The 26,903-nt window shown below is 39.9% G+C and overlaps 1 protein-coding gene across 3 annotated transcripts in view; it reads left to right on the top strand.

Moving 5' to 3' along the window:
• The first annotated feature begins 12,913 nt into the window (after nucleotides 1-12,913).
• The window catches only part of LOC121644668, a 43,346-nt gene continuing 29,356 nt past the window's right edge, over nucleotides 12,914-26,903 (top strand). For all 3 annotated transcript variants that reach the window (XM_041992787.1, XM_041992788.1, XM_041992786.1), the window contains exons 1-18: nucleotides 12,914-13,110; nucleotides 14,407-14,760; nucleotides 14,885-15,220; nucleotides 15,300-15,431; nucleotides 15,550-15,702; nucleotides 17,234-17,350; nucleotides 17,433-17,606; nucleotides 17,687-17,885; nucleotides 18,092-18,246; nucleotides 20,289-20,401; nucleotides 20,531-20,612; nucleotides 20,740-20,877; nucleotides 20,963-21,125; nucleotides 23,029-23,144; nucleotides 24,568-24,714; nucleotides 24,805-24,918; nucleotides 25,030-25,134; nucleotides 25,235-25,393. In XM_041992787.1, the coding sequence (XP_041848721.1) occupies nucleotides 12,973-13,110; nucleotides 14,407-14,760; nucleotides 14,885-15,220; nucleotides 15,300-15,431; nucleotides 15,550-15,702; nucleotides 17,234-17,350; nucleotides 17,433-17,606; nucleotides 17,687-17,885; nucleotides 18,092-18,246; nucleotides 20,289-20,401; nucleotides 20,531-20,612; nucleotides 20,740-20,877; nucleotides 20,963-21,125; nucleotides 23,029-23,144; nucleotides 24,568-24,714; nucleotides 24,805-24,918; nucleotides 25,030-25,134; nucleotides 25,235-25,393 (2,895 nt within the window). In that variant the 5' untranslated portion in view covers nucleotides 12,914-12,972. The remainder of the gene's footprint in view (nucleotides 13,111-14,406; nucleotides 14,761-14,884; nucleotides 15,221-15,299; nucleotides 15,432-15,549; nucleotides 15,703-17,233; nucleotides 17,351-17,432; nucleotides 17,607-17,686; nucleotides 17,886-18,091; nucleotides 18,247-20,288; nucleotides 20,402-20,530; nucleotides 20,613-20,739; nucleotides 20,878-20,962; nucleotides 21,126-23,028; nucleotides 23,145-24,567; nucleotides 24,715-24,804; nucleotides 24,919-25,029; nucleotides 25,135-25,234; nucleotides 25,394-26,903) is intronic.

Raw genomic sequence — 26,903 nt, 5'->3', positions numbered from 1 at the left:
ACCTGCAGTTATTTGTGTTCAGTGTCTCTGGAGCGCCGACAGGACAGCAGCAGCAGGCAGTACTCCGTGGAGGCGGAGCTCCTCTTACCTGGGGTGGTTGGCAGCAGGATGCTGGGACTGATGGAGCAGAGGGGGTCACTATGGAACTCCATACTTAGACTCAAATATGGCCTTGGAGGTGAGAATAAACTGGTTTGAGGAGTAAAGCTCAGTTGTGTAAGGTAAATCTGTTAGGATAAAAAAGTATAATAAATAAAAATGTACAATAAGCTGGTTGCATTAATGTGGACACCCTTAAACTAAAACTATGTTGAACCATCAATTTATTTAATCCCAGCATTCAATCTCCTTGGTCAGAGTCTTATCATCATGGAACATCTTGACTTGGTAATATTTCCCACTCTTCCTCACAAACTAGCTCCAAATCTGTCCGATAATGGGGACATCTCTTGTTCTTAGTCCTCTTTAGGTCACGACACTGGTTTTCTGTTATATTTAGGTTCAGGGCTCTTGCTGGGCCGTTTCAGAACTTTGATTTCTGATGTTCTTGATCTGAACATTTGTTTGGGATCATTGTCATGTTGAAAGATGAAATTCCTCTTCATCTTCGACTTTCACGCAGACGTCTGAAGATTTTGGTCCAAAAGTAAATCTGGTATTTGGAAATGTTCATAATTCCCTCCACCTTGACTAAAGCCCCAGTTCCAACTAAAGAAAAGCAATCCCAAAGCATGATACAGCCATCACCATGCTTCACTGTGGGTATGCTGCTCATTAAGGGATGTGAGTGTTTTGAATTGTTTGTGGCCTTAAAGTTCAACCTTGGTCTCATCATAACAGAACACATTTCTCCCACTAAATATCAAGCTCAAACATACAAAGAAAATTACATATATAAAACATCACAGCCTATATTTAACCATTTCAAAATTACCTGAAAACCTGTGCTGAGGTGCAAAACAGGCTCTAAAACATTTTGCTACAATTGCTTTTAACATGAAAAAAGTCCTCTCAACAAAAACATTCACAAAATGGTCTGGGGCTCTCATTGCATTGTTGTTATATAAGCTATAAGCCGTTGTAAGATACAGATACAGCACAGATTTGTATGTGGTTTATTTCATTGTATGGAAGAAAGACCAGGACAGCTAGCCTGGCTGCCTGCTCCCAGATCTGTGTCTTCCCTTGAAGCCTCAGCACACTTCTGCAGATGTAGATCATAATTAGACAAGCAGTAAAGCTGTGCTAATCTGCCTTACCTGCTGCTGCTCCCTGAACCACAGCTTCACCCCTCCTCCCCACAGCTGAGCCGGAGCCACGCCCACCACCACAGCCATATTATTTCACATCACCACATGCTATGTCAAGCATCATTTGGTTGTAGAGCCGTATGAGGTGGATGCTGTGTGCAGCCACAGGATTCATATCCTCATAGTGATTGATGAGAAAGTACGTTTTGACATGACAGGGTTAAATTTTTGCACATTATGGAATTTTTGGCATTATTGATTGCACATCGCACAGAGGGCTAAATTATCATACAAATCTCATAATTACCGTACCTATATAACACTGAGACCAGGCCTTCCTTGATGATAGATGGAAGATCACAATGATCAGTCTAATCTGAGGTACCAGGAGGGAGGAGTCAAGAGCATGAAGCCAGTCATTAGTAGAGGACTGTACAAGACAGACTGTCAAATCATCAACCGGCAAAGCTTTAATTACAAATGTTCCAACAATGAAGCATCACCTTTCTCTGCAATTTAGAAAAGCCAATTTGAATAGAACCTTATGATGGCTCAGGAGAAACACAAGTTCCACAGCAATTTTCAATGAGTATTAATGCAAACGTAATGAGAAAGTATTCAGTTTTATTACACCTTTTTTTAATGTTTCACCCGTTCACAGCTAATGTTAAGTACCTGCGACAGGAGTGCTACACATCCCAGAGACTGAGGAGTGAGAGGGACTCCAACCTCACGTACATCATGAGAGCTGATCATGAATTCTACTGCACCAACACTGCTCCTGTCAACCATAAGGTGACTGCAGGCACGATGCAAGTGTGTAAAAAAAGAGGGAAAATTCTGGCAGCTTTCATGTAAAAATTTAACAAAACTCAGAATGTTTTGCATTTTCAATTATTCAAAAAAAAAATCTTTTGCTTTTACATTACAATACAATATGATACGGTACAATAAAATACGATGTGATACGATATGATGAATACTTCTCAGATCCACCTTAGGCATGAAGAAAGCTCCAGGCACATCAAATCTGTCTTGGATATGAGCTATGGCAAACACTGGGATGAGATAAACAACAAAAACATACTTCTCCTCAGCCAGTCCTTCAAAAACCAGTCTACACAAAATCACACCAGCTACACCATGGAGGTAAATCTACCTGCAAAATTTTTTTTTTTGAACATTTTCAAACATTGTATTATACAAGTTGTATCATAGATTTTTTTTATGTCTAGAAATAACTCACTCTCTCTCTATGTTTTCCAGTTCAATCTCCAGGTACCAGAGAAAAATTTAAACTACAGGACTCAGCTAATGCACTCTCACCTGAAGCAGTTAGGATCTGAGAGTAGCACGCACTTAAAAATCAACTACAATGACTTGATGCCACTTGTGGCTGGATTACACTGGAAAAGCTCTCCTAAAGACTCTGTGCAAAAAAAATGGGAAGGTATACCTACCTCCATGTCATCTTTGCATAAATATTAGGATGTATAAATTGAAACAGTTAAGTATTTGCACAGGAGCACTAATGATGATCCCTTATTGTCATCCAGCTACATTTAACATGGACACACCATGGCAGTACATTTACACCACCCACAAGCTGAGCCGGCTGCACCGCCACACCTTGCAGCTCACATCAGAGCTGACAGCCAGCAAGTGGCTGGTCATCCGTAACCTCATCCTGGAGGGTTTGTACAAGGACAGGGACAAAGAGAAGGAGGCCCGTCTGGAGCTTTACACACCAGCTGCCACCTTTCTCCAAGTAAGGAGCAAATAGTTTGCTTAGTCTGAACAGTCAAAGAAGTATCATTTAATTTTCCTTGAAAACATTTTATTTTTGTTGGTACACTGTGAAAAAGTATATAAAAACCGAATACAATGATTGTAAATCATTTGAAAAATCATTTGAAAAACCATCTTTCACTCACAACAAAACATACCATGTGTTAAAAGTTACTATCACATATACAATATTAGCTTACAATATTTGATGACATCAGCATGCCTCAAAAAAGTTGGGACAGGAGCATGTTCACTGTAGTCTAACTCCTGGACCTTTGGGGGAGGTCCCATTCTTGCATGAATTTAGCTAATAATCTGTCCTGGGTCTTTTTTGTTTAATATAAGTTAAGTTAAGTTATAACTGGTGAAAGGTCCGGACTGCAGGCAGGCCAGAATCCATGCTGTTGTAATGGAGGCAGTATGCGGTTTAACATCATCTCGCTTCCCTATGGGAGCAGATGTTCCTCTAAAACCTATGTCTATCTTTCAGCTCTCCACTTAAGTCCAGAAAACACAACATCCTGTTTTTAATGCAGCAGTGCCTGAGGGCCTGCACAGTGAAGTCAACAGATTCTCTGACTTGTTTTGATGAAAATATGTACAGAAGATTTTTTTAAGCCCATCTTACTTTTGTGAGGCTCTGCCTCTTGAAGGTGCTCATTTTAGACCTAAACATGTAACCTTCCTGTTGCCAATTACCCTGGTTAGTTTTCACTTGTTAGTAACTTTACTTTGTCAGCATTTTAGTTCTTTTTGTCCAACTTTTTTAAAAGTATGATTTGCTAATATTTTCCATGAAATAGCAAAATATCTGATTTTCAGCATTGATTGTCACAAATTTTCTCCAAACTGCTTCTGGTCTTTAAAAAAAATCTCTTATTCTAAATAATTTATTGTATTTATTTTCATATAGTTAATTTATTATTTGTTACTACTTTTCATTGTTAATAATTAATTTGCTATTTAATTGGACTTTTTACTCTAGTGTGTTTGTTATTTTTTACTTATTTCTTACTGTGTTAATTATGTATGCAAAAAAATTCAGGTGTTAAGGGGTTAAAATGTTTTTATGTGCTAATGTTTTAAGTAATTTTTCATGAGCTTTGCAGATCTTTGCATTCTGTTTTTATTTACAATTTTGATAGTGTCCTCGTTTTATGGAAAGGAAGTATTTGCTTTATACACATTTTTAAAAATATTTATGGACAGTATATTTATAATATATTATCTACACACACTGAAGTCAAAACCTAAGTATCAGTATATTATTATCAATATAAAATCAGATATAATTTCTTTCAGCAAACGTCACAACTGAACTTGTGGATGCATCCCAAAATTCACCCCGTGTCTGTTGGCAGGTAGGATTGCGCGGTGTGGTGGGGAAGTGGAGTGTAAAGGCCTCTGGCTCCTTGAGCTCACTCTGGACCCTTCCTCTGAGAGGAAACATGTCTCTGGAGGCCTCTAAATTTAGCCACACCCTGCACATGAGCACCACCTACGGCAAACAAAATGCCAGCTTTGCTGCTGCACTGAACACCTCTGATAAGGTGGGTGGGGGCACTGCGCTCCATCTGTGTGTTGAATGCTAATTTATTTATAGAGTTAAGGTGTCATTCTTTTGTTGTATGTTAATTTTTTTGTTAAATGTTTTGGCTCATGTCTGCTTATGGACCCATTTAAGGGTTTGAAAAAGAGGCAGGTGATTCTGAAGATGAGCTTATCGAAGCCCCAGAGTTTAGCTACTGAAGTGATGTTGGAGGGAGTGGTGGAGGAGCTGAGGAAGGACAAGAACACGTATCAGAAAACTGCAATGCTACAGCTTAGGTCTGTGTCCCAAACTGACTCACCTGAAAGGAATATGCTGGTTAAAAGCAGTTATTTATTTATTTGTTAAATCTAGCAGTGAGAACAGTGTTGATCATTGCTGCAACTTTCACACACAGACAGCCCCTCCAGATCTTTCCTCAGACCATCCTCCTGCGGGAAACCTTCACTGTTGACTTGCTCAAAGGCCTCTACATCCTGGAGACTAAAGCTGGTATCTATGACAACAGAGAAATCATCCACACCCTGACTCTGGGCTATAAACCACCAAGTCCATTTGTAAGCTAAGTGCATGTCAACTCATTTCCTTACCAAAGGGACAGTGGAAAAATTGTTTTGATGATAAAATTAAAGTTTTTTAATTATTATTTATTATTATTTAGGTTTGTTCTGCACTGATCCACACGTTTAGCTCTGACTTGATTCCATCCGACTCAGAAATCTGCGTCACTGTTACCAGAAACCAGGTAAACTTTCTGTACTATTTAAAAAAAAGGACAAAATTGGTTTTGAAATCACTAGAAAATGTGCAGAGTTGTCTGTTCAGAGATGCTGACTGACAGATCTCAGACCAGTTTAAATAAAATAAAAATAAACTTTAAATAAACTTTACTTCCTTACAGGAAAACCTTTTTCCGTCTGGTCAGTTGAACAGAGCAGCTTGCACATCTACAGAGTTTCTGTGTATTTGTGTTGTGTTCAGAGGGTATGGACTAAGTTGAAAAATGGTTTAGATAGATGTTTTGTCTGACAAAACACATTTTATTAATCCCTGAAGGAAAGTGTAATACATTAAACTATTGCAGTTTGTTGTAAGGGGTGTTTTTTTCATATATATTTAAAATCTCTATGAAATCTTATCAATATGGCTGTTTATGATTTCTAATCATATATAAAGAAAAACACTACTTTCAACAACCCTAAATAAATAAATATTGACCTTTTTTACTCACAGCAAAAAGTTTACGTGAGGTTCGAGCCTTGGCTGGGGGGAAATTTGAACAGCAGCCTTTCTGTGGGAAATTTCCATGTTGTCCCCGTGTATGTGTGGGTTCTCTCCGGGTAATCTGGCCTACTCCCACCGTCCAAAGACATGATGTAAGGTTAACTGGTCGCTCTAAATTCTCCATAGGTGTGAGTGTCAGTGGTTGTTTGGCCCTGCGATGGACTGGCGACCTTTCCAAGTGTATCTGCCTCTCACCTGCTAATTGCTGGGACTCCAGCTTCCTGCAACCCTTAATTGAACTAAGCAGTAGAGAAAATTAATTAATATTATATTTAAAAGAATAGATTCAGATTAAAAACAACAAAAACAAAAGTAAAAACATAATGGGAATTCAGGTCTATGAATATACAGTTTACAGGAAAGACGCTAATGAATGTAAAGGGCAGCTGAAAGGTCCACCACTCCTGAGTCTGACTGGGCTAGAGGTTTTTCTTCTCTTTTTACTCTCCCTTCGCCTTGTGCATGCAGAGGAGGTGAGTTGCCTCCCTGACAGGTTGCCAGTCCATCACAGAACCAACACAGAGAGTCAAACAACCACACACTCACTCCTGAGGAGAATTTAGTAGGACTAATCAACCTAACATGCATATTTTTGAACTGTGAGAGAAAATAGAGGAAAAGCTACCATTATTCATGGCAAAAAGGTGAGGAGGAAGGACTCAAATACAGAACTATGAGGCAAGAGGCACATGAAGCCAAGAACTTATATTTTATTGAATAATGAAGAAACAGTGCTGCAGAAGCAGGAAGTTTGTGAAAAAAAAAGAAAAAAAAAAAGAAGTAAACCCTCAAAATCAGGACCAAATTGACAAATGCAGCAGAACTGACAGAAAACAAAGGAAACAGGAACGAGGAGCAGGTGTGTCGATCAGTGACTGAGAACCAGGGGAAACACTGGAGCAAGAAGTGAACACACCAGAGTACACAAGAAGAGCAAGTCCACCACATATAACCGGAAGCAGAACTAATACTCAGAAACCTCAACCTAAATCTCAAAACAGTCTAAACTGAAAACTTTGGAAAAGTCTGAGGAAACAATACAACACAAACAAGAACAAAACTTAGACAAAAATGCTGGTTAAAACCTTTGGGAAACGTTCCTTTTATTAAGATTTTCCTCTCTATATTCTATTTTGTCCTTCAGACCCATAAAGGTGTAGGAGGGAGGTTACGGGTGGGGAGCAACGAGAGAATGACTTTCTTTGGGCAGGTTCAGCTGAACCCTTCTCATTCAACTCATCAAGCTGTAAAACTTAAAGCCAGCTTCATCCATCAGCTCCAGGTCAGCCTGTACAACAATTATTTACATGATGTAGCAATGTGCTTTCATATTTCATGCTTAAGTAGCACAACATGCTGATGTGCATGATTCACTGTGTGGTGACTTCTGCCTGCGTTTTAAAAAGTGATGCAGATCTCCTCCAACTGCGAGCGAAACAGTTTACAGCAGATAAGGACTGACTTGTGACCAGGTCATCTGTTATTGCTTTTACAGCTGCAGCTCCCCTCCTCGGCTATAATGGAGGGAGAAGTATGTTGGAACCCAAAAAACAACGAGTTTGATTATCAGGCCAGAGGGAAGCTGAGGATAGAGCGACAAGAATGCCTAGTGAGTGAAACATAAACAACTCGTTTTAAAATGGCTGATTCTTTAATGTTTCTGATGAATTTCTGTTCAGCTTTCAGTACAGCTGAACGGGACGTCACATGGAATCGGACTGCAGTCGTCTCTCAGTCATCCCTTTAAATCAAAGATTCCCAAAAAACTACAGGTGGGCAGCCTTCTTCCCACAATAGAAACCTCGGATTTAAAACTTTGCAGATAATATTTGCAGCATCTTAACTGTATATGATGTTGTTGGTCTGTTCAGGTAAAGGCCGCTGCAGACATCTCGGTGCCTGGAAAAGGCAGCAGCTCGGTACATGTGCAGGCTGATGGGAAGGACAGAGTGATGCTGAATACCCAGATATCCCACTCCTTCTGGAGGGGAGAGAGAGCCATGGGACTCAGAATGAACCTATCCCAGAACCTGCTGCCCACATCCACTGACCTGCATGTAAACATTGCTGCCAACATGTCCTCAGACAGGTTTGTCCATCATTATTTACTTGTTAGCTGTATACTAACTACAGTACAAATAATCCTGGATAGTTCCTTTATGATGTTTTTAAATCTTTTGCCTTTTTGTTTCCCTCTTATGTCCTGTAGAGTATTTCTACATGGCTCTTTAACGCAGGAACAGGAAGCTCTGATGGCTCAGGTCACCGGGTCTCTTAAAAACTTCCAGGGTCTCCAGCTTGCTGTGTTGGGGGACTTGAGGCACTCCATGAGCAGTTTAAGTGTTTTGCCTCCAGTCGTGGGGCTGGATGGGGTACTGTGGCAGTCGGACGCTTTAATCAAAGGTAGATCTACATATGCAAACAGTTATTAATAAATGTCAAATTCAATTATTATTAGTCTTTGTGGCATTTTTCATACAAAACTGAATGTTGGACAAACTGCTTTTCAAAATGCTAACAGAGAAAAACCTAACCAAAACAAAAAAACAAGTATCAAAGTGAACAAATCCCTCCCGATTTCACCTCATCTCTAACAAATTAAACTAAATTATGTTCTGAACAATTTTCAGAGGGTTGAGGTGGGTGGAAGAACTGTAAAAAACAGAGGCGTTACCACAAGATTTGGGGGAAATTTATGTGAGGAAACAAAGAGGCTGATAAAACATTGTGAGACATCTCTAATGTCATGGTTTCTGGGTTTTTGGTTTTTTGTTTGATTAGTTGTTTGATTCCTGATTCAAGTGATCTTTTTACTATGTTTACTTGACCTCCTGCTTCCTTGTTTCACCTTAGTTGCTAAATTACCTTTTCCTTGTTTAATCATTAGCTCCCTGATTTCCTTTACTCATCCCCAGTCCCTTATCAGTCGTGTTCCAGCTCCTCTATATCTTCCTGGCTTTACTATCCCTGTCAGTCTTTTAGTCTGCAATGAGTTTTATTTTGTTTTGTTTTGTTTAATGAGATAATTCTCCAAATTCTACTTTTTTTTCAGAAGGGCGGATTTTTTTTTTTTTTTTTTGCTAAATTATCTCATTAATCCATAAAAAAAGGAGTTTTAAACACATAAATGCAACATACTTCTGTAATTTTAGGAATTACTCAAGTGAAATAACTCTAAAAAGTAAAAGTAGATTAAATTTGGACTGAAAGTACAAAAAAAAAGTTTGATAGCAGATGACAGAATCTCCTCGTTTGTATGTGTGTTGTTGCAGGACAGCTGAGAATCAGGATGATGGACACTATACACAGTGTGGAGCTGAGACATCAGCAAGAAACTGCAGAAGGTTTGGACATCAGCGATGATGAAGAAACCACGATGACTGAAAAATCCAGGGGGGCACATGATTGGTTCTGTGTTTGGTCAGGGACGGAGCATCTGTGCGCTAACGTCAGCAGGCAGCTGGCCAATCAGAAAATGGGACAAGTGTTTGTGCAGCTCTCACACTCTTCCCACCTGCTCAGTACCACAGGTAAATGTGACAGATACACACAGCATCCACACACACTTAAATCCCTCTCTTAGCATCTTTGTTTCCTGGATACAGGCGTACCTGGCAACAGTAGTGCCTGGGTAAAGTGGACCCAGGATGATGTTGGACTTTCTGTCCTTGCGGAGCTGCAGGCTGGACCTGAACATCTTAAAGCTGAGTTTAACGGGGGCAGATCAGATCAACTCATCCCTCGATGGCAGTTCTTCTCCAGGCTGCAGCACCAAGTCCAAGCCCTGCTGAAAAGAGGCCTGAAAAGCTCCTTACAAGCTGAAGCACATTACCAGGTGCCTGGCAACCCAAACTGACATTCATTCAAATGCTGTCTTTCTCGGGGATGTAAACTCATGCTTATTTACAGTTTCTGTGTTTTTATTGTTCTTCTCTCAGTTAGAAACAGAAGGGCTGGGCACTGGCTTAGTTCTTGATCTGGAAGAAGAGAGAATTGCTGATGTATTTTTTTACGTTGGATCAAGAAACAAAACGGTTGTTTTCAGTGTGTCTCTATGGCAACAGATCAAGCTGCTCCAGGGACTCATACCCACCTCTTTACAGGTATATTTTACATTTTTTTTTCTACCTTGTCCTGTCCGGCATCATAACAACAAAATGATGGTTTGGCTGCCGTGTAGTGCTGAACAAATTTGCTTGGCTAAGAGGACTTTTATTGATTTAAGGCTCCTTTTGATACTTCAGTGTTATTCATTGTTTTCAGATTTGTGTTTTGCTTAATTTTCATATTGATTGAGTGTATAGAAGACAAAAGAAGAGAGTGAGGAGAATGAAAAAGGAAACAAAGATATACATTATAGAAAACAAGCACAATCAAACTCAGACAGAAAATAACTAGACAACCAGCTGCTACACCTCTAAAGAAACAGAAAACATCCTGCAGCCTCTGTAACACAGCAGACAATCATCAGGAGCACCTGCAGAAAGAAAATATTTTACCCTATTTTTCAATATTTATTTACAGATTTTTTTCCTATTATTGAACATAAAAATACACAGATTCACTCTCTTCTGTTATATGTACTACAAAAAAACTAATGAGTATTTGACATGCAGGTTATAAGATTTGGTTATCTTTGGAAAGAGACTAGTGGGCTGTTTCTTGTTTTTATTAAAATTAATCTCATTCTGTCTCTTGTTCTTATGTTAAGTCAAGCTAAATTTATTTTGGCTGTAACCCGATATTTAACCTGACACCTGTTAACTCATAAAAAGCAAAAAATCACCCAGAATATAATTATAAATACTATACAAACAACACAGAGGCAAGCATGTCAAGGTTCCATAGTATTTTATATTACTGGCCTTAAGTTCAGCAAATATTCTGAAATTCTTCCATCTCTTTCTTCAGAGAAAATTAACTTTGCCAACAGGAGGTTTATGTTTTCACAGGTGAACTGCACAGGGGACGCCACTGTGGACCGACTTTCGGCCCACTGCTTTGGAAAAGTGGCAGATCGCCCTGTGGAGGTACGAGCATTTCGCTCCTATAGACCACACAGCAGGCTTTGCTATGGCCTGTCACTTACTCACGTTAGCCTAAGTGCTCAAGCTAAAGCCTGCTACGGTGCCAGTGGTCAGAGGGAGCTCAGAGCTAACCTTACTCATTCCTCTGTGCTATTGGGGACATATTTGGGGATACCCAACAAATTTGGAGTTAGATTCTTTTGCCGACCTGGGCCTCAGAGGTGGGCTATGGGGATTGGGATGGAAACTGGTCTGTGGAAAACAGACCTGAGTGTAGGACTGAGGTTGGAAATGCCTGGAATATATGGCTGGCGTGGGCTGCTTGAGTATGGGACCCGCAGTGCCTCACACAAGGTTGCAGTGATTGGTCGAATAAGGTTGGAAAGGTGGTGCAACATCTGGGCAGATGCTAGAATAACATGGGACTCTAACATCTCCAGCCTGTTGGTGTCTATTCGGTGTACAGGGGTGGGGAGGCTGGTGTGGGTGCAGGCTGGAAAGATTATGGGCTTTGGACCACATAAAACCTCCTTAACTGTAAGTGGACAAACAGGAAAAGATGGACTGAAAGGATTTCTGAGCTTTACAAACCAGCAGGACTCCCTCCAGTGCTTATTGTCTGTCCTACTGAAGGAGCATAAAGCTGAGGTGAGTTGGAGCCTCTTGCATCACTGGGCTTCTATTACCTCGGTTATTCCAAACAGACTGGTTCTCCAAGGGTCAGGTCAGCTCCATGATACCTCTTTGTCTGGAAGTGCCCGATTGTCGATCAACACCAGATCTGCACAGCTAAACATTACCGGTGCCTGGGAACCCTCTGCCTCCTTTAGAGCCATGCTTCAGCAAAACCTGACATCAGATGGTGGTCAAGGATGGCTCACTATTATTACTGCAGGCCAAGCCCAGTTTGAGATGGAAAATGATGGCTGCTCTGTGCTCCTAATGGCTAATCAACACAGGAGAAGAAAAGACAGCACCAACTGGAGGCTTTTTGCTCATCAGCGATGTGTCTTTCTGAAGGTTAGAGAGGAAACAAGAAAGACGACATGAAAACTTGTTTCCCACCAGAAGGAAAGAAACATCTTCCCTTTGGAGATGACTCTTCCTTTTATTATAGTTCAATTAGCAATGAGAACATTAATAATGTGTGGAAACGTTAACAGTTGCAAAGCAGTTTGGAGATGTAATATGATTTTGTTTATCTCAAATTCCTCACAGCTGGTGCATTAAGATGCAATGACAATAATGTCACCAGGTAAATCATAGCAACTGTCATGATTCTTGAGCTTTACTCTTTTTCTACCTGTGGCAGCATAACTAAGGGAAAGCTAAAGATCACTTTAGACAGCTCTAATGATAAGTTTTATCAGAAAGGAAGTTTGAAGCCTAAACTAGAAGTCCAGTCAGAAACAGGGGTACAGTCAAGGGATGGCCACGGTTTTCTCCAGTTAAACCTTGCCACTACTTACTCAGGCAACCCTACACAGCCAATAATGAAATCCATCAGAGGGCTATTTATGTACTCATAGCAAACTTTACATCTACCCTTGTTTTATCTGTAAATCAGACTGTATTGTATTGTACTTTCCATTAAAGTTTAATGTCTTTTCATTTGATTTATAGATCGTAAAAACCAAATACAGTAAAAGCAATAAAAATGAGTAGCTCCTTAGCTAGTTAGCCAATTTCCAGCTCTAATAGCCATTATTTTAACTTTTTAGAGCTGCATAGCTATAAATATGAAGTTGCACATCTACTGCTTAAAGTGTTCATTACTTATGCTAAATTGTTTGAATAGAGGAAAACCCTGGTTGTAATCTATTTTTTTTCTTTTTTATAGACTCTTCTGCCTCCACAAGCCTCAGTCAACATCTCCATCACACGTTCAGGTTGTTTCACAAATCTCAGTACGGTCCTTCAGGTAGAAGGGTCCCAGAAAGGAAGTTTCAGCCTGTCCTCCACTTGTCAGCCTCACCTCAGTCTGAGGGCATCAGTGCTACATTCTATAGAGGCAATAAAAACAATACAGTTTCCCACTCATGCACAGCTACTCCTCAATGTCTCTACTGCACGCATGCCTGAGGTGGATTTTAACCTTGAGCTTGGGCAGTGTCATCTCAGAGGTAATTTTGGGAATATCATGGCTTCACGGATAGAAGTTGGGCGGTCTTCTTACAGTGTCAATGTGACCAGCTACTGTCCTTTGGTACAGGTGAGCAAAATCTTAGCCATAGGAGATTTGATAACTTTCTAAAAATCACAGTTAGAAAAATTACATTTATTAGCACAGATTCCTTTAAATCATGAAGCTGCGAGTCATTCCACAAGAAAAACTGAATGTTTTCATACTTTTCACACAAAAAGGTAATACCTATATAAATACCCCATAGCATTTAGGGTATATTTACCTACCAGGAAAAGCTCTCTGAATATGATTATATAATGTATTTCTATTGTATCACAATGTCACAAGATAAATTACCAAAATACAGTAAGAGGGTAACCACTTGCCTGTCTTTAGTATTCTGTTGTCCAAAAAACAGTTATGTAACTTCCTGATGTTCATGGTCGTAACACTTGTATGGATTATACCATAGTTTTTATGGGAGAAGGATCACTTGTGTAAGAGGGTCGAGGAATTTTTCAGGTACAGAACTAAATAATGTGAGTTTAATGAATATTTATCAATTTATTTAGATAAAAACTCATTAAGAGCCAAAACCACATAGAGATGTTTTTATATCATAATATATGACAGAGGTGTGCAAAGTCACCCTTGATAGCCACAGTCTTGCAGGTTTTTATGTTTCTTGCTGAATTGGATCAATGGGTCAACATGCTTGAGCAGAACTTGACAACAGCCTGTTGAGGAAAAACATTTGATTTGAATCAGGTGTGTTTGAGCAGAACACCTAAAACCTGCAGGGCTATGGCTGCTGAGGACTGAAGCTGGACATCCCTGGTGTATGAACATTTGTTTATATGGTTTTATTTGTTATATTCAAAATACACTTTCATTGAAGGCGATGAGGGATGTGACAAGTAGGAGATGTCAACTAAAAAACCTAAATAATTTCTCATAAAAAAATCAAATTTAATTAAAGGAGACATTTTGATGTACAGTATAAATAATGCTGTTTAAATATAGATTTTGGTGACCCAATAGATTAAATACACCTTAAAAGGTCAGAAAGATTTATAGTGTACCCTTTTCATGGAATGACTCACAGGTTGTTTGCTGTAGTAGTAGAGCATAGAGGGTCACTAACTCTAGTCCTCAAGGGCTACCGCCCTGCAAGTTTTAAATGTTTCCCTGTTGCAGCACACCTGATTCAAATTAAATGAGTTTCTCCAACAGCTTGGTAATGACCCATTGACTGTAGTCAGGTGTTTTACTGCAGGGAAACATCTTAAACCTGCAGGATGGTAGCGCTCAAGGACTGGAGTAAGGAACCCTGCCATAGATAATTGCCATCATTAACACTATCCACATGTTTTTGTTGTGTAGAAAACAACCGTCCCTGTGTCCCTGGCTTTTCGGAGCCTCCTGTCAGTTACTTCTTGCCAGGTGAATTTATCCTCCTCTCTGAGGGCAGACAACCAGGACCTTTCTCTGGAGCTGAGTCAGTCTTGCAGGACTCCACATCTCTCTGGCACCCTGACTCACTCCTTCCTTGGGTTGAGGAGTCAGGGTCTGCCGCAGATCATCACCATAGAGGCTGTCGCACCTGAAGACACAGAGCAGGCGGTGGGTCTACTTATCAAAGCTGGCACATGCAACGTTAGAGTCAGTAGAGTCGCACAGGCCAGAGGAAAGTCACGGTGGCTTTGGGCTTTGGAGTCAGCATGTCCACTGTTACAGGTAGGCTTTTGTTACAGTACCTTATTCCCAAGGCACTTAACAACTCTTCCATAAAGAATCCAGAAAGTTTGCAAAATTATTTGGTTTTCAGTCACAATAACAGCAGACTTATTATCCATTAAAGGCTCATTTAAATGGCTCAGTGTGGCAGGATCATCAAGGTATCTGGTCAACAATGTCCGAAATTGACCTAAAGGGTGGGAGAGTTTTCCTAAGGCTTGATGCAAAACCCTGGCCAGAGCTGAAGTTTGAGGGTGAACTCAGCCATGACATCCCTGCTCTTAGAAGTCTTCCAAAAAGCAGCAGACTGAGAATAACCAGCAAGTCCCAAAAACTGCGACATGATGCAGAACTACTACTAGTGATGGAAAAGTGTGCAGTCAGAACCAGTGGAACTGTGATGTCTCATCCTGACCTGCAGGGGTCGCTGCTGTATCACAACAATTGCACCATAGTCCAGGTACAGCTCCCACTCATAGCATGTTATTTCATTCTCATTGCTCACATATTTATAATATATGTTGTTCTTGTGTTTTCAGGAGTGGGGTAGTCCAGATAGGGTGCAAGCTTCTGGGTCTCTTGTTGTCTCACCAGCTTTTGTTGATTCTCATGTCTCCATGGTGATAGATGACACAGAGTTACAGGCTCTGCTCGCTCTCAAAAAAACTAAGGTATGAGATCAGAATCACCTAACTGATGTTTAATCTTACATTTCTTACATTTTCATTGCAAATAAATTCAAAATTCCTTAGATGAAAGGATGTCCCCTCACATTTTCTGTTACTGCAGGATCAGAATGAAGCATCACTAAATCTAAACCACTCTGTGCCCATGTTAAAGAAACTTGGTTTCCCTGTGAGTGCTGCACTGACCATAAACTCGGGCAGTCACAACAAAGGTTCATACTTTTTCATAGTCAACAGCAGTGTGGAAAATCAGAAGGTAAGGGCCAAATCAACTCTTTAAGAGTTTTTATGGATTTTTTGTAATATGGACATTTAAACCTTGAAGATTGGGACCAAAATAATATTCTTTGTACACCTCACTGGCCACTTTATTAAATCCGTCTCTTCAACTTCTCGTTAATACAAACATCTAATCAGCCAATCACAGGGCAGCAACTCAACTCATCTAATCATGTAGACATGAAGAGACGATTTGCTGAAGTTCGAACTGAGCAACAAAAAAAGAAAGAAAGTGGATTTCTGTGACTTTGAACATGGTTGTTGGTATTTCAGAATATGCTGATCTACTGGGATTTTCACACACAACCATCTCTAGAGTTTACAGAGAATGGTCTGAAGAAGAGAAAATATCCAGTGAGCAGCAGTTGTCTGGACCAGAATGTCTTTTTAATGTCAGAGGTCAGAGGAGAATGGACAGACTGGTTGGAGATGATAGGAAGCCAAATAAGCACTGGTTCCTACCAAGGTCTGCAGACCAGCATCTCTGAACACACAACACGTCCAACCTTGAAGCAGATGGACTGCAGCAGCAGAAGACACACCGGGTGCCTCCTGTCAGCTAAGAACAGGAAACTGAGGCTACAATTCACACACACTCACCAACACTGGACAACAGAAGATGGAGAAACGTTGCTGGTCTGATGAGTCTCCATTTCAGCTCCACATTCAGATGCTAGGCTCAGAATTTGGTGGAAACATCATGAAAACATGGATCCATCTTGCTGTGGATCAACAGGTCAGGCTTCTGCTTCTGTAACGGTGTGGGAGATATTTTCTTAAGCCACTTTGGCCCCCTTACTCTGCCTTCCTGAGTACTGTTGTTGACCATGTCCATCCGTTTATGACCACAATGTAGCATCGTCTGATGCTACTTCCAGCAGGATACTGCACCAAGAGTTTTTAAGAGACCTGGTGACCTGAGCCATCAGAGCTTCCTGTTCCTGTGTTAAGGAGCCATGTAGAAATACTCTACAGGACATAAGAGGGAAAACAAAAAGGCAAAAGATTTAAAAACATCAGAAAGGAACTATCCAGGATTATTTGTACTGTAGTTAGTATACAGCTAAAAAGTAAATAATGATGGACAAACCTGTCTGAAGACATTTTGGCAATCATCTCCGACTGCTTTCTAGAACATGACGATGAGTTCACTGGACTTCAACGGCCTCCACAGTCACCAGATCTCAAACCAGTAGAGCAGCTTTGGGATGTGGTGGAACGGGAGATTCTCATCATGGATGCAGCCGACAAACCTGCAGCAACTGTGTGATGCTGTCATGTCAATATGGAGAAAACCTCTGAGGAAGGTTTCCACCACCTTGTTGAATTTATGACATGAAGAATGCTAAAGGTGGTAAAACCCAGTGCTAGTAAGATGTGTCTAATAAAATGGCCAGAGAGTTTGTTTTATACCCGAAAAGTGGGGGGGGAAAAAAAAAAAGTTATTAAATTTTATATTATTATGAATTCTTTAACAATGGTTTCTGTTCACTTTCTGAATGTTTCAGTTAAGTAAAGAGATGATAGTGGCAAAGACAACTGAAGCAGTGAGAGTGAAAAGTGATTTTAGACACACAGTGAATTATCTGAAGCAACTGGGAGTCCCTGCAAACAACAACATTCAGGTTAGATCATATGTTTCAAAATGATTGAGGTTTTGGTGCATGTTAGCAACACTCACTCTAGCCTGTGCAATGACTTGTGCAGGTGGAGCTTGGTGTTGCTGAGGGGAAGGAGTGGACTCTGCAGGCCCATTGTGGAGATGACAGGGCTGGACTGAGACTTCACATGAAAAGGTCTCCCCTGAACAATGAAATAAGAGGAAGCATATGGCACAGCTGGTCATGGTTACATGACCAAGGACTGCCACTTAATATAGAGGTACTGTTCTGTTTTTAATATTGATAAGTTAAACTGAGGAAATTTTCTGTCTCATTGTATTTATTTCTGTTCTCTTTAAGGGCCTATGCTTTATCCAGGGAACTCTACCTCGGCTTCAGTCTAGGGCTCAGCTCAGCGTGGGCGGTCACAAGTTGCTCACATCTGGCTTGAATGTCAGCGGCACTGATGGACATCTGGCAGCACTTTTCTCTTATTCTCCTCTCAATCAAACAAGGACACAACACAACCTGGATACTATACTTATTGCTCAATTTAAAGGTCGGTTGGAATTAAAAACTGGGTTTCATTCTAAAGCTTCTATGGTAGTTATGACTATTTTTAGCTTATTTACAATGCTGGTATTTTATGTCCCTGCTTGAACTGAATTTAAGAAAACTAGACACGTACAAACAATCCCAAGTTTCCTATGGCAAAAGTCAGACATGGTTTAGAGATTTTATTTTTAAACCTGATATGCTCTGCAGGCCCACTGCGAAGTGTCTCTATTGATGTTGCCAGTCAGGACTGGAGGATTCGTGTGGTGGGAGATGTCGGGGGTTGGGGGACACGTGGAGGGACCAAGGAGGCCCGGGTGACACTGAAACATACTATACAAGGAAAACCAAGCCCTGCCTTGCAGGTATACTGTAATAAAACCTCCTCCTCCTCCTCCTCCTCCTCCTCCTCCTCCTCCTCCTCCTCCTCCTCCTCCTCCTCCTCCTCCTTCTTCTTCTTCTTCTTCTTCTTCTTCTTCTTCTTCTTCTTCTTCTTCTTCTTCTTCTTCTTCTTCTTCTTCTTCTTCTTCTTCTTCTTCTTCTTCTTCTTCTTCTTCTTCTTCTTCTTCTTCTTCTTCTTCTTCTTCTTCTTCTTCTTCTTCTTCTTCTTCTTCTTCTTCTTCTTCTTCTTCTTCTTCTTCTTCTTCTTCTTCTTCTTCTTCTTCTTCTTCTTCTTCTTCTTCTTCTTCTTCTTCTTCTTCTTCTCATTAATAATAATAATAATGTTATTATTATTATAAAATCCTGTCTTTGTGACATTTCTAATGTGTGGAATAAAATCAAACTCAGAGTCAAAAAGGACACCCAGATTTCTCACACACTGAGAATGTTTAAAGTTTTGTAATTTTGATAAAATGATCTCTCTCTTGTTTTCAAGACCGATAATTAAGACAACAGTTTTGTCCTGGTTAAGCTGTAAGACGTTCTCTGCCATCCATGACTTTAAATCTAAAAAACAGTTTAAGAGGACATTAACTGGCTCCAGGTCAACAGGAGACATAATGATGTAAAGCTGCATATCATCAGCATGCTTTGAAAATCTGTTGTTTCCTGATGACATCCCAAAGTGGCAAGATGTACAAAAATAAAAAGAATTGGGCCTAGAATTGATCATTGGTGAACCCCACATTGGATTTTATGGATCTGTGATAAGCATGTATCCATACTTACATAAAACTGACAATCTGTGAAATAGGAATAAAACCATTTAAGAACAGCACCTGAGAGGCCCACCAGACTTCTGAGTCGAAAGTATTGTTTTTGGACATGCTAGCTGAAGTAAGCTACATTTATCAGATTCATGTCACTGTCACGGAAACTAGGGGACGTCTTCTCTAGATCATTGGTATTGTGCAGATGTTGGAGACACAGGTCTGATCATTTAGGGGCCATTAACATAGTGAGAGAAATTCTAAACAGGTTTTAACTGGGAGCTCTCCTCTAATAGCTGACAGCTGGTAGAAAGGATTTATACTTCAGCTATGCAGGGGTGGGTCTAGAAAAAAATAGATGGGGACCAAACAGGGGCACTGATGTTGGCACACAGGAGATATACTTTAATGTCTTGATTTTATGTAATATTAAACTGATTAGTACAACTAAAGTGATCATCTAATGTAAAAAAGTGAAGAAAAACCCAAGTTAGCATTGGTTTGCTCTTTCTGTTGATAGAATACAGTGAAAACGGACAGATCTCAGGCACAGGAATGGTGATTAATCATAATTAATTAATTTTTATGCTTTGATTAATCTGATAAAAAAAAAATTAATAACAGACAACTCTCTTCTGGCCTAAAGGTTAAAGAGGTGGGTTTGGCACAGTGAAATAAATTAATATTATATGTATAATAATATACGTGTGAACATCTTTCATTAATTATTACTGATGCCCCATTAAGATCTGAATTTGGCATTAGAAGAAGCTGAATTTGGTTTGTAGGTATTTTGTTACAGTGATGAACTGAATCCACCAAAGACCACTTTATCCTCCTTATGTATGAAGATCCTGATAGTTTTCAAGCCTTACATTTAGGAGCCGTTATGTATGTTATCTTGGGGGTTGTGGAGGTGGAAGAGGTGCATTTGGGACCCAGCTTCAAGTCCCTGGACTGACAATGAAATGAATTCATATTATACATGCAAACATCTTTCATTAAATATTAAATAGTCTAAATTAAATGAACGATCTTATGCAAAAGTAATGGTGTAAACTCTATTTTTAATATTGAATTTAACAACATAGTTTTAAAATTTTTTCCACAGTATTTTTTCTGGGCCCCAGATGGTTCAATACGACCATTCCTTTTACTTTTTTTTTTTTTTACAGTGTACTATGAAGTCAGTAAGCACATGTGCTTACCAAAGCTTTTTTTCTGTTCTCACCCTCTCTATGACTATTGATTTTGAGGTTGAGGCCTGGGGAAGACTCACTGAGTCACAGCTTAGATGTTCCATGGCTATAAATCCTGAACTGAGTTCCTCACTCGCTCTCATCATCCAGGGACACCATGTGCCTCATAGGTATGGTTGATACTCATTATCTTCTGTTGTGGCGTTCTGAATATCTGGAAATTAAACTGATACTAAACATATATATGCTCTGACAATCACCTGCACCTTCATGTAAGTGACAGATATTCTGTTGTCTAGCAAGGACCTCGTAGTGAAGGTGGTCCACAACATTCCCAGGATGTTGATCTATCTCCCCTCTCAGCTCAATGTCCGCTCTCAGGTGGGGTTTTATCTTTAGATGCATTCCTCTTAATTGTATTCACACTAGAACAAGACACACACTCTGCAAAACCAGAGCATCTTTTGTTTTGAAGTCATTCAACGCACAGATTTGTCTACCCTCCCAGCTGAACCAGTCTGAGTCCAGTGTGGCAGGTTTGGTGGAGATCTCGTCAGGCAGGCGGAGGCTGTGGGCTCTGGGGGAGCTAGTGGCCACTGAGAGTGGGTACAGACAGGCCGTAGAGATGAAACACACATACCCACAGGTATTTTGGAGCTGTATCATCACTTTACTGTCAGCCCAAACTTTAAGGCATCTTAAATGTGTCAGTAATTTTCTTCATTTTGCAGCTGAGGCGTCTGCCCAGGACCGTCGCGGTGAGGACGATGTATGAGGCCAGGATTTGGAACTACCAAGTTCAGCAGGCAGCTCTGTGGGGCAATCATGAGTTTAGCTTGTCTGGTCTGTACTCTGCTCCTCCAGCTCTGGAGATGGGGAACCAGACTCTGAAGAGTAAGTTATTACACATCCATCCACCTTTCTGAGCTTTCCAAAAGGCCACATCAGGGCTGTGTACAGTGCATGCAGAAAGTTTTCAGACTCATTAGTTTTACCATGAATTATTTAATACTCTACAAAAAGAAAAAAGTAGATCTGTAATGTTTTGCAAGTTTACTATGAATCAGAGATATGTATTAATTTACATTTGTTTTCAAACAGTTTTAAAGCACATTTGGCAGCAAAGACTTCCATGCATCTTCTTGGAAATGATCCTGTTGCTTTTTTGGCTCATCTCTGATTTTAAAGTTTCTCCTACTGCCTGAATCACTTATAGCTGACCCAGTTGAACCAGGAGCATCAATGCACGGCCATTTTCAGGTTTCCTCAGAGATTTTCCACTGAGTTCAGTTTTTTTTAGAATAAAAATCCAATTCTTGTCCAAACCTAAGATTCTTTTCATTCTGGAAAAAAAGGTGTCACTTATGGCTGCTCTACATTTTTATGCATCCAACTTTATCTCTGCCCTGACTAGTCTCCCAGTTTCATTATCCAAATCACCACATCATGATGCATGACAGCAGGGATAGTACTGACATCAGATCACATGACTCACAATCTGAGAGTGATGCAAATTCCCAACAGTCTGTCATGTAACATTTAATCCTTACATCAGGTGGCTTTGTGGGGATCATGTTCTTTGATTTCTCAAGTCATTTTGATACAATTCATCTTCTCTTTTATATTAAAAGTTCCATAAATTCCAGGTGGATTCTTCCACAACCACATGGATTTATGACTACCCAACAAACAATGAGTTGGTGCAGAAACAATTACCTCACCTTGTATAAAAAGAAAACAAAAGACATCCTGGGAGAAGAGGTGGAAGTGGTGGATGAATACAAGTACCTTGGCGTTCAGTTGGACCACAGACTGGACTGGAAGTGCAACACAGACACATCTACAAGAAGGAACAGAGCAGACTCTATTTCTTAAGGAAGCTGAGCTCATTCACTGTCTGCACCAAGATGTTTCATATCTTCCATAAGTCTGTTGGGGAAATCACAATCAGCTTTGCAGCATCTGTTAAGGCAGCAGCAGCAGAGACTTAAAGAAACTGAACAAATGGATCAAGAAGGCTGGTTCTGTGCTGGGGATAGCTCTGCTTCTGGTTCTGTGCTGGAAATAACTGGTTCTTTACTGGGGATAACTCTGGTTCTGTACTGGAGATAACTCTGGTTCCATGCTGGGGATACCTCTGGTTCTATTTTGGGGATACCTCTGGTTCTATTTTGGGGATAGCTCTGGTTCTGTACTGGGGAAAATTCTGGTTCTGTTTAGGGATAACTCTGGTTCTGTTTAGAGATAACTCTGGAGCCGCTGCAGGTGATTATCCAAAGAAGAATGCTGCATAAGTGGCTGAACATGATGCACAACTCTTCACATCCTCTCACAACACTATGAGAAAACAATTGTGTGTTCACTCAGAGGAGTCATTTAGTATGTTGCAAAACAGAAAGGTGCAGGTCATTCCTGCCAGCAGCCATCACCCTCTGGAACAAGTCTTGGAATGTAAATTATTTTTAATAAAATAAAATTAATATTTTTAATATTTATTTTTTTAAAAGAAGCTCTACTATAACATTACAATTTATCTCAGGAGATTAATAAAGTATTTTTCATCTTTTATCATCCTACCAAAGAAGGCTTCTGAAAGCCTGGCTGCCTATTACAGTGACCATTGGTTTGCTGGTTACTTGTAAGACCAGTGCCTAAGATCAATCTGAAACATTTTAAATTGTGGAAAACTTTAAAGATTTTGAAAACTTTCTAATTTAATCATTAATAAAAGTATGAACACGTCATACAACACTCCTTAAACTAGCTGATTGTTAAAGTCTCTCATTCATGATTTTAGTTCAGATCAACTGCATTCCCCGTCTGACCAGTTTGGACTTGATGCTGGAGCGATCCTTGCATGGCAGGCAAGACAGGGTTTTACTGGGCTGGACAAGGCACGGGCAACTGGAACAGGTCAGGCATGCTTCTTTTGTCATATTTGGTCTTGACTTTGAGTCCTTTAATTCCTTACCGTCTAAACCTGGTGTTCACTTTCTGCTGCTGAAATGGAATAACTTAATAAATAACTTTTTTTTCAGATAAAGCAACATAATTTAAACTATACAGTCGTGTGGGAAAGAAAGTCTGCTCTCCTTCAGTTCTAAGGTTTTACATGCCTTTATAGGTCTTAAAATTAGAAAAACAACCTCAGGTGAATAACAATACATGACGATTTACGCTGTGTCATTATTTATTTACCAGAAATTAAACCAAAATACAGAGACAGTGTGTGAAAAAAACAATGACTCATGATTCATGAGCTTGTAGAACCACTTTCAGCAACAAATAATCTGAAGTAATCATTTTCTGTACGTTATCAGTCTCGCACCATTGTGGAGGAGTTCTGATCCACTCTTCTGTACAATCTTGCTTCAGTCCATCAAAATCTGTGAGCACTTGTTCATCCACATTTAGATTCTCTTCTTTTTAGTTGTAGACTTGCTGCTGTGTTTGGTATTACTGTCTTAGTGTATTACATTTGACTCTAGATTACTGTTGTATACAGAGGAGTTCGCGCCCACTCAATGACTATAAGGTATCCAGAATAAGCCCAGATCATCAGCCCTCCACCACTATGATTGACAGTTGTTATGAGGTGTTTGTGTTGAAATACTGTGTTTGGTTTTCTCCAAATGTTCTACTCTGCGTTTTGACCAAACATATCTGTGTTTCTGATGCAGCGTTGCAAACCTAAGCTGTTGTTTTTCTTAGAGAAGTTTTCTCTTTTCTAACAAGCCATACTTTTTCTGTCTTTTTCTAAGTGCACTGTCATGAGCTTCAACATTTTTACACGTCAACTGAAGACTGTAGAGTCTGAGATGTATCTCTTTGGTTTTTTTGCAGTTTCTCTGACCTTAAAGTAAATTTGCTGGGATGTCCACCTTTGGGAGGATTGTCAGCTGTCAGTTTTCATTTATAAATAATCTTTCTCTCTGTATGATGATGGACTCATAATAGTTGGAATTATAGTTGGCCTTTTACCTTTCTCAGAGGTCCATTGCTGATGTCTTTCCTCCTTGGCATTGTGTTCACACACCTGAAACTTCTGCTTTAACAGAGGTGCTCACACTGACGATGATCAGTTAATTAAATGCATTTTATTAGCAGCACCTGGCTGGTACATATCATCTTAATGTCTGTGTCGGTGGTCAGAGCAGACTTGTGCAGACTTTTTTTTTATCTGACTCTACATTACAAATGTTAAATTTGAAGTTGCTTGCTGGTGACAGCTATAATGCTCTACAGAGCACCGGGATTTTATAATGAGTTCAGTGAAAGAAAAATCAAACATCTTAAATGCCAGTTATGAGAAACTATGACATTTGGTCTCCTGTAGGTCAGAGCTCTCAGTGCATGGAGTCGCTCAGAAGAAAGAAATGAAACCAAAATGGAGCTGAAACAGCCGTTCTCCTCCACGATGAGGCAGCTCTCTTTGCACACACTATCACACAGTTCACAGAGCGAACAACGCAGCAACCACCAGGTGTGCAAAAACATTCAAGCCATTATTTTACATCTACAACATGTCTAAGAAGCTACAAAAATAAAGCTTGTGGACTCTGTGTGCCTGCAGACCCATCTGTCATGGGACAGTGCAGCCCCTGTCAATGTCTCTGTCAGCCTGGACAAACAGTGGCAGTCCAACTCCAGCCGGGGGCAGGCATGCGTTCTGCTGTCAGCGCAGCAGGTTGGTAGATCTCAGCATCTTCAGCACTGTGCAGATGAAGCTGCATGTGTGGAGAATCAGTTTTAGAACATCCAACTTCCTAATTTACGGTTTGTGTGTCGGTTTGTGCAGATGGTTAAAGGTTGTGTGTCAGTGGGTCGGGAGGGAAACTCTTATTCCCAGAACGCAGAGTTGAGGTGGGACAACAGGAGTATAAAGCAAAGCTTGAAATACCAGGTATTCTGCTTTATATTAAACAGAGACATTTGAGCTTCACAATTCATAGCAGACATTTGGATTAAAAAAATTATAAGAATGTTTTCTTTATGTCTTCCAGAAAAGTTTGCGGGGAATGCACAGCCTTCAGGTTCACATTGGTCTGGACAGAGTGTCTCCTGTACCCTGTCCTTCACACACACTCCTGGCCAAAGTTCAGACCAACCTCAGGGACCGTTTGGAGCACATGGTGCTGCTGGGTGTGTGTCCACAACAGCCTGTAAGTCTTTTGAGCCTGGTGGGAAATTTCTTACACTCATTTTTGATAAAGCCCTTTAAGTTCTTTTAGAAATCAGTTACAGTTTAATCCTGTAGACATTGTACAAGCATACATTTTTGCTTTCACTTACAACAAATAAATGGGTCTTTTTGTAAAATGATGTCACATGATTAAAAATTTATACATTTATGGTATCTCTACCATTTTCTAGATCATAATTCAGAATTAATTTATCATCATCTCACCAACCGTCTCCATGGTGATAATATTTGGCATAAACCGACCACATGTGACAACTGAAGTTAAACAGCCAACATTGATGAAGAAACTGATAAAACTGATGATCTAGATAAAAACGTATTTTTCCTTTTATTATTGAAGTGTGAGTGTTTATCCAGCAGTGATTAAAGTCCTGCAGCAGCATCACCCAAAACAAACACCTGTTGATAAATTATTTATCATTGGCTCTTTGTTTTACAATTTTTTTCTTCACTATTTTATATTAAATGATCACTAGTAATAATCAGTTCAATATTTAATATAAACTAGACCTAAAAAAATATCTCATTTGTGCCCCCCTTTTCCTGGTCAGTGCTGCTGCCTGGCCCCCCAACAAAACTTTTCTAGACCCGCCCCTGCATTGCTGATGTATAAAGTCTTTCTATCACCAGCCAACTACTGTTTTAGAGAAGATCCTGCCAAAAACAACACTTTGGGGTAAATATGTGCCGGTATGAACCATGAACCGCTAGTTTCCTCCTCCTCAGCTAAACGATAAACACAACAAGAGAGATGGTGCTACAGGACAGCTGATAACAAGCTGGATGCTCCCTCTCCTCTTTAGTCTGCAGGACATGGTGTCCATGCTTTCCAAAGAGAATTTCACATTTTCATCCATCTGACCACAGAACAGTTTTCCACTTTTCCTGAGCTTTGGTCCAGAGAAGATGGTGGTGTTTCTGGATCCGGTTCGCATCTGGCTTCTTCTTTGCATGATAGAGCTTTAAACTGATTTGTGGTTTTCAGGGTGAACTTTGTTCACAGACAGTGGTTTCTGGAAGTCCTCCTGAGTCCATGCAGTGACCCTTACCATGGTTACTGTTATTTAAAAATAAAAGATTCTCTGAATCTTTTGTTCATATTATACACAGTAGATAGTGAAATTTTATTCTGAAATTGTTCCGCATTCTTTATCCAGTTTGTCTTAGATTGATAATCTTCAGTCCATCTGTACATCTGAGAGACTCTGCTTCTCTGAAATGCTCCTTTTACACCAGTCATGTTACTGACCTGTTGCCAATTAATCTTATTTGTCAAATGCTCCTCCTGTTGGTTTTTATTGTCAAATGCTTTTCCTTCTTTTGTTGCCCCTGTTTCAACCTTTTACAGATGTGTTGCTCAGTTTCCAAGAGATCTCATATTTTCCATGAAATGGTAAAATGTCTCAGTTTCAACATCAAACATGTTGTTTATGTGCTACTGGGAATAAAAATAGGTTTGCAAATGAATG

This window comes from Melanotaenia boesemani, chromosome 8 (genome assembly GCF_017639745.1).
Source record: "Melanotaenia boesemani isolate fMelBoe1 chromosome 8, fMelBoe1.pri, whole genome shotgun sequence".
Classification (NCBI taxonomy): Eukaryota; Metazoa; Chordata; class Actinopteri; order Atheriniformes; family Melanotaeniidae; genus Melanotaenia; species Melanotaenia boesemani.
Note: the sequence above shows the minus strand (reverse complement) of the source record. Positions and strands in the feature narration are given on the sequence as shown.